At 36.5% G+C, this 7879-nt stretch overlaps 2 protein-coding genes across 6 annotated transcripts; one reads left to right on the top strand and one right to left on the bottom strand.

Moving 5' to 3' along the window:
* On the bottom strand, positions 1477-4127 carry LOC18610622. Of its 3 annotated transcripts, none has more exons than XM_007046392.2 (6): positions 3793-4127; positions 3494-3551; positions 3245-3380; positions 2786-3113; positions 2183-2311; positions 1477-2102 (listed from the first exon to the last, which is right to left on the bottom strand). In XM_007046392.2, the coding sequence occupies exons 1-6, from the start codon at positions 3875-3877 to the stop codon at positions 1627-1629; spliced, it is 1212 nt and encodes a 403-aa protein (XP_007046454.1). In that variant the 5' UTR covers positions 3878-4127; the 3' UTR covers positions 1477-1626. The 3 variants fall into 3 exon arrangements, with proteins under 3 accessions (XP_007046454.1, XP_017982655.1, XP_007046458.1); XM_018127166.1 differs by having other exon boundaries at positions 3494-3564; positions 3793-4121; XM_007046396.2 differs by lacking the exons at positions 3245-3380; positions 3494-3551 and having other exon boundaries at positions 3793-4121.
* On the top strand, positions 5014-7665 carry LOC18610621 (mitochondrial phosphate carrier protein 1, mitochondrial). Of its 3 annotated transcripts, XM_018127183.1 has the most exons (6): positions 5014-5395; positions 5558-5907; positions 5983-6044; positions 6334-6548; positions 6619-6746; positions 7324-7665. In XM_018127183.1, the coding sequence occupies exons 1-6, from the start codon at positions 5258-5260 to the stop codon at positions 7352-7354; spliced, it is 924 nt and encodes a 307-aa protein (XP_017982672.1). In that variant the 5' UTR covers positions 5014-5257; the 3' UTR covers positions 7355-7665. The 3 variants fall into 3 exon arrangements, with proteins under 3 accessions (XP_017982672.1, XP_017982662.1, XP_007046451.2); XM_018127173.1 differs by having other exon boundaries at positions 5558-6044; XM_007046389.2 differs by having other exon boundaries at positions 5015-5395; positions 5558-6044; positions 6622-6746.

Genomic DNA, 7879 nt, shown 5'->3' with positions numbered 1-7879 from the left:
ATATATATAGATAAATAATAATATTAATATATTATTCTCATATATATATATAGTCTATTCTTGTATGAAATTAAGTTTATAATTACTATATATATTGATAAAAAAGATTTGGTCCTCTTTTATTTATTTATGATATATAGTATATATGGTTTATGTATATTAATTTATAATATTAAATGGAAATTTGACCAAATGTCAATAATTAAATATAATTCTTTAATATAATATATTCAAAGATTAATATTCATATACAATCATGTTTAATAAATAAATTTATTAATATATTTTCAATAAAAAAATAATCACAAAAAAAAAATCAATTCTGATGAAATTTTTCAACGAAAAACTCTATAGGTAAAATTCAATAGTAATGACTTTTTCTAATGGAAAATTCAGTTGAAAAATTTGACGAGGTTAATTATTTTGGTATTTAAAATATTTTTAATGAAATTCCAACGGATTAAATTTCGTAAGAAAATTTTGTTGAAAATCCATAAGAAATTTTGTTGAAAAATTTAACGGTCAACAGATATCTAACAAAAAAACTTCGTTAGAAACATTTCGTTGAAAATTTGTTAAAAAATATTAAAATTTATTTAGTCGAAACTTGATTGAAAATTTTCAACAAATTATTTTTGTCAGAATAAATAGAATTTTTAATAGTGGATAAAGTGTGGAATTATTACGCAAGAAGTAAGTGCCAGGCTCTTTATCCTACAGAAAGCATCTCATCTGCACCTACTTTTATGGTAGTTCAGGTGAGGGCCCGCCACCCATACGAGGTTACCTTTCTTCCAGAATGTAGTGTAGTTGCAAATAGCTCCTGGTTCATGAACTCATGGATCATCAGTTGAATACAGTGCAAGCCGATGGTTTCTTCTTCCTGCTATGCAATGCATTGATTAAACGGGCACTAAAGAGAACTTCCCATTTGTCCCCATTAGACTAGATAATATAGGACCTGTAATGTTAAATGTTTATGACAATACACACGCTTCTGATTCATTGCAAGAAACCAGTTTAATGTTTGCCTAATCTCCCCCACCCTTCCCAGGATCCAGGCTAATCACAAGATTACATATTGCCAGCAGGCTCATGATATTTCCTTTTTCCAACTAGGGAAAGTAGCAGTCAATATTCGGGCATCACACCAACAACCATCCTGCCTACTCTAAAGTGATAGACCTCCCTCTTCCAACTTGAAAAAATTGACAGTCAGTACTCAGCCTTCTTGCAACAAGGTCATGCCAACTACAAGTATGATTCGCTAATGAGGAATTAAACATTAATACTCATTGCTGCAGAGATTAAAAGAGTAAAGGGTGAAGGTTTAGTCCAATTGCAAAAGCCTAAAATTGCATTCTGCACCAACCATTTTTTTTTTTTTTGTGTGTGTGTCTTTAGCAGAGCCTTATGATTAAGCACAAACTTGTAAGGACATTGAAGCCTCATGACCAACAGAAAAATAGAGAATGATATCAATAAAATTTCCGTGTAGCTCTTTTCTATTAACTTTGTATATAAACTACATATCATCATTATCTTCCAAAATTCAAAAGAAGAATTGAGATTAAGGAATGATCAATCTGGTAGTTCTTATAACACAGCAATATCCTCATTGATCACTCATATTTCCTCTTCATCATCGCTGCCACCTCCAAACATGGCAGCCATTTTCATAGCCAGCTTTGCAGCCATCTCCCTCCTCTGAAAATCAGGCATTAACCTCAAGTTGCTGCGAATGTTTCCTATCTCAGACATCAACTGTTCCAAATCCTCAAAATCATAATGTGTACCATCATCTAATTCTGAAGCTGAAGCTTCGTCAGGTTCTCCGGCATTAGGTGTCACTCTGTCAATATTATCCTCTGATGCAGAAACTGCTGCAAAAGGCTGCAGCTCTTCCTTTTCATTTCTGGTTATGTTTCCTTGAACACACTCTGTAAAAGAATTGTCCTCACCAATTGATTTCCCTATATCCAGGACTGCGTTAGCTCCACTTGCAGAAACCCATTCTTCACCTGTGTCATCCCATGGTTCAGCTGAACCCGCAGATAGCACTTCATAGTCCAATTCATAATCAGGTTCTTCTTCTGATGACTCTGGACAGGGATGATAAAAAGATTTAGCTGATAATTAACAAGGAAGAACTTTTATTAAGAACAAAGGTGTAACATATAACCTTCTTTCTCAGGTAGCGATGGTTCAGTTATCTTATCACCGGATTTCAGAACCATTCCGGGCCACATATGAGCAGACAGAGCACCATAAAGACGTTCAACTCCTTGTAAATCACCATCAACTGACAAACCTGCAAGAAATAGTTTTGTTTTTCACATCAATCCCAAAAATAAGCATAAGAACATCTAACCTGTACATGACCATGACTTTTATTCAGTGCTCATTACTTGTGAGTTGTGACTATCAAGGCAATGATAGCCTTTGGAAGAGAGAAGTTAAAACCCACCAGGTCATGTTGAGAAAAAATTTTGCACTTTCCTCCTTGATGAAGAGATATTTTTCACTTTTATAACAGTTCAACATCAACAAAAAGAATTTTATTCAAGTAGAACTTCTCACAATTACACATCTGCACATCATTTTAATTTATTTGTAGGCAAAATACATTTTGCTGAGCAGGATGTCATGGTTTCTACAATTTCATGATTGATGGAAATTTGGCATTGAAGCATGTTATTCCATATCAGTGATTCAGCGTATGAGCAGTATAGCAACAAAGTAAAAAAAAAAATATGATGAAGCAGGCACTGGAGATGGGCCTTACATTTGTCAAAATCGGCATTAGAAGCACAAGTTTCAATGAATTCAATGTTGTGGTCAATGCACCATTCCAAGCATTTTCTGCGAATGTTGGAGGATGGATCTTCATCCCCCAATAAACTGCTTCCTTCAGTTTGAGAAATTCCATAATAAGTGAAGTCATAAGAAAAATGAGCAGAGGAATCAGCACGTTTGAGTAGGCGTTCTCTGTATTCAGCATGGACGGGATGACCTGGAATAAGATCCACTTTGTTTCCAATGCAGAGTAGAATCTCAAAGTTTTGAATATCAGTGCGAGATACCCAATCCTGAAGTGCATCAAGAGTTGATAACTGCAAGAGAGAGAGAGAAAAAATGAAAAAGGCATAAAGGAAGGTGAGTTGATATATATGTTTAGAAAGGCAGAAGATTGATGATGAAATAAAAGGAAGTGAACAAGAATAGGGAAGAGTAAAATGGTTACATGAGACATGTCAAAAACCATGAGCAAGGCAGTTGAACTGTTAAAAATAGGGTGGGCTCCAACTGAAAATCCATCTTGAAGATGAGCCATACACACAGAAACATCAGCAGTGTAGTATTTGGTGTTGATAGTCCAGCTGTTGGTGGTTGAGTTATCAGTCATTTTAGATTTATATGCCCCAAAAAAATTGTATAGTTAATACTACAAACATGTTAAGAGTGACTAGAGAGACAGAGAGAGCACACTGACCCCTGGACAACTACTTCAGAGGCATTATCTTCTTCTTCAAACTCCACAGAGGCAAGCCCTGCATTGTTTTTCTTTTCTTTCTTTAATAAGATTCGTCAAAAATACTTAAAATTTAACAAAACACAGCAACCCGAAGACATATGATTCATGATTTTCAGATTACGCATCAAATCACAACGACATCAACCTGGTAATTTTATACTTTAGTAGTAGGAGTAGTATTAGAGAAAGATGCTATTTTTTAATTTTAAGTTAAAAATAAAAAAGAAGTAATAATGGAAAGAGAAAAAGAGAGTTACGGGAGAGGAGGGTGCGCTTGCCAACGTTGGGACATCCGATGACGAAGATGGAGGGTCGCTTCCCGATCCCATCCCAGCCTTCCATTTTGGTCGATCGATCCTTGCTTTTCTTCAATCTGCTCTGCTCTGGTCTGCATATGACATAACACAACAAAGCCCTAAATTGAAAATTTCACACTCTCCAATCTCCAATCTCCAATCTCAAATCTCAAATCTCAATCAACCGCCTGCAAAGTAAAACTGAAGTGGAATAAAACTCTAATGAGCGCAATCCCAAATGCTAACTCAACTGGTAATTTACCTCGGATGTCAGAGCTCAGAATGAATAGCGGATACGAGGTTAAATTCATTGAATCCACTGAAACGGCGACGTACGAGGTTGTTTCTTTGCTTTTGCTTTTGCTTTATTTTTTTGGACTGAAAATTCATTTCATTAAAATCAATTGACAAAAAACATAGAGATTAACAATATTCGACCAAAGAAAACAGACATCTCAACCTAATTGTTACTCACACATGGAATTGAGTCTCGTTAAAAACTTTATCTTAGTAAATCCAGAGGGACAAAACCAAAAAAAAAAAAAAAAGAGTACTCATCAACCATGAGATAGGACAATCTCAAAATCAAATTCAAATTACCTTTCATATCTTATGAAAAGATCTCTATCAATATTAACAGCTTCTTGAATCAACACTGGTAGGTGTGAAGAGTTCTTCCATTCTATCATCTCATCCATCATTATTTTAGCAATTTGGGCAATTGAATGTGCTGTCCTGTTTGACTCTCTTGGGCATAAATCAATGGCTTGACAATTTATCCTTTTCATTAAAATTGCACAATCCTCAATAAGATGTCCCAAAGCTCTAGAAAATTGTTGCTTTTTAATCCATCCCGTAACTACTTGGCTGTCCAGATAAATATCAGCAATCGTAATTTGTTTTTTAACACAAAAACTCAACGCCTAAACCCAAGCCCTCAACTCAGCTTCCTCCACAATTGAACAATACTGTATTTTCCTTCCAGCAGCACAAAGAAAATCACCACCATTCGGTCTTCTTATAATAAATCCAACACCTACTCTCAAAGATTCGTCGACATGGTCCATTGCTGCATCTGAATGTAGGGTCAGTCCACTTGAACGAATTAGATATTTAGTAATAGTAGCCTAGGTACTATTTTGTTATTAATGTTGGGTTGGGGGGTGGGTTAGCCTAGGCACTATTTTGTTATTAATGTTGGGTTGGGGGGTGGGGTTTTGGGGCTTGTGTTTCTATCGGAATACAAACATTTCCAGGGTTTAAAGAAACGAGCTCAGTCTATTGTCCGCGCAAGCACGAATCAATAGCTGAAATGGTTTAGCTCTGTGATTGCAATTAGCCAAGGAAGGAGGAAGAAACAGAACGGCATTGTTGTGAAAGCCAAAAAACAAAGCAAAAAGGGAAAGAATGGACGACCAGTACAAATATGATGGGGGAAGGTGAAGTGAGAGTGAGTAGCGGTGGTCTGGGATATTTCGGTGTTTGCGCCTTCGGAGGAATGCTGAGTGCTGGAACTACTCATCTTGTCATCACTCCTCTCGATGTCTTGAAGGTCAACATGCAGGTTTTCCTTTTGCCGCCTTCTCTTTCTCTCTTTGTTTTGTTTGATTGATTCTTCGTTATTTCCGTTTTCCTCTTCTTTTTTCTTGTCAATTATCTTCTGCTATTTTTCTTTTCATTGAAGAACTTTGATACAATTTGGTACTAACTTGCTATTATATCTCAGGTGAACCCTGTTAAGTACAACAGTATTGCCTCATGCTTTACTACCCTCTTGAGAGAACAAGGCCCTTCTGTCTTTTGGAGAGGTTGGGCTGGCAAGTTCCTTGGCTATGGTGCCCAGGGTGGTTGCAGATTTGGTCTATATGAGTACTTCAAGTCTCTTTACTCCAATATCTTCGGGGACTGCAACAGAAGCATCATTTTCTTTCTTAGCAGTGCCTCTGCTGAAGTTTTTGCCAATGTGGCTCTCTGTCCTTTTGAAGCTGTCAAAATCCGTGTTCAAGCCCAGCCTCATTTTGCAAAGGGCTTGCTTGATGCCTTCCCTAAGCTATACTCCTCAGGAGGCGTCTTTGGGTTATTTTCCTTTCTCTTGTCTTCTCTCAATATCAGCTTATACTTCTATTACTCAAATATTTTTCCATGTTGTAGCATTGGCTTTGCTTGCAGTTTTTACCGGGGGCTACTACCACTTTGGGGTCGAAATCTTCCATGTAATTAAAACAATGTCCTTACAGATATCTCATTTTCCATGATGCTTTTAAACAATAAGCTTGCATATCATAGATCAACTTGATGCTTCCATCGGGAAACTATTCCACTCTTAATGATCATGTGTTAGCCATGTATAAAAATATATGTATCATTGTGGTGTTTACTACCAGATTGGATGACACTGTTTCTTGAAAGCTTTCTAGATATTAGTCATATATTGTCCATTGTTGCTTCTGGGTACTAATTCTATCACTTAAAATTAACACCTTCCAAAACTTCATCTGGCAGTCTCTATGGTTATGTTCTCAACATTTGAGCATTCTGTTGATTTCATGTATCGAAATGTTATTCAAAGAAGAAAGGAGGATTGCTCAAAACCTCAACAACTGGGGGTGACGTGTTTAGCTGGCTATGCTTCTGGATCCATTGGTTGCTTAATTTCTAATCCCACTGACAACATTGTAGCTTCTCTATATTATAGAAAGGCTGATAGCCTCAAGCTGGTATCAACTCTCAATACTCCTTTTAAAGCAAATGGAAAGTGAGTTTGGTGTAACTTTTCTTGTAAAATAGCAGGCTATCAAGAAAATTGGACTTCTCTATTTATTTACTAGAAGCCTTCGCATTCGGATAATGCTTGTTGGACCTGTGGTGACTTTGCAGTGGCTATTCTATGACACTATTAAAGTCTTCAGTGGTTTGTGAGTGCATCTTTCCTGTCGTTTTTCTCTTCTATGTTAAAAAGCTGATGTTGTTTATAGGCCTATCTTGCTTCCTCACTATGTTGGTAACTATTGAACAGACTGACATTTTTGGAACAATGATATCCACAGTTAAATTGGAAAGAAATTCTAGACCTTATGAGTAATAAATATATTAGTTCATATACTATAAAAGGAAAAACTTACATTAGTTCATTCATCCAGCATGGTGATCTTATGTTTAGGGTCTGTCTACTCACCTTTTAGTTTGAGGCTCTATGCACTTGTGCATTGAGCCCTGCCTAGAACAGTGCTTGTAGTCCTGTTTAGGATTGAACTCTCTCTCGTGTCCTGAGGATGACACTTGCACTTATTAATTGTATACATTGGTGATGACATTGGCCAGTTAAGAGTAAAATTTCAAAGTCCCTTACATTGCAGGGAAATTGTGGTTCTTTTCAACAATTTATCACTTATTTGTGAAGGCTTTGAGTTATAGATGTTCAGTCTTATCAGTCATCTTACTCTTTTAGCAAAAGCTGGGGAATGACATGGTTTTGGGATTGAAATCTTGCAGGCCAACGAGTGGAAAGGTTAGCACCAAATGAAGTTGATAGCACTGCCTAGGTTCAGGAAATGAAATGCTGCTATTACGTACAATTTACCCATCTTACTAAATACTTTCGTTCCACAGTCACCTATCCAAGAAGGAAGTGAGAAACAGAACATCTCCTTTTTATTTGGAATATCCTTTACTAGTTGAATCCTCCAGACTCGTGTAATTGTTAGCTCTCTAATGCCCCTTCATCACATTTGTTTCTGTTCCAACTCCTATGTTGATGATTCATTCAATACTCAATAGATTACTTTTCTTTGGTACGTATATTACTGTCGTATATGATTTGTTTAACTTTGTTGCTGCCCCTGCCTTTTTCTGTTGAAGAGAACCAACCATCAATAGTAGAAGAGGTTCCAGTGAGGAACGAGTACGGATGGGGCTGTTTCTCACTATTCTTTTAATGTATTTTGCAAGAGACTGCAGCTAAGAGACTGAATGAACCATTTGAGCCAAATTTTGCCCCAAACCAATTGAGGTTTGACAAGTTTGGTATATATTTCTATGAAATGCTAAC

The sequence above is a fragment of the Theobroma cacao genome, chromosome 1 (assembly GCF_000208745.1).
Source record: "Theobroma cacao cultivar B97-61/B2 chromosome 1, Criollo_cocoa_genome_V2, whole genome shotgun sequence".
Lineage (NCBI taxonomy): Eukaryota > Viridiplantae > Streptophyta > Magnoliopsida > Malvales > Malvaceae > Theobroma > Theobroma cacao.
The sequence above is the reverse complement of the archived record's forward strand: the minus strand, read 5'-3'. Positions and strand labels throughout refer to the sequence as shown.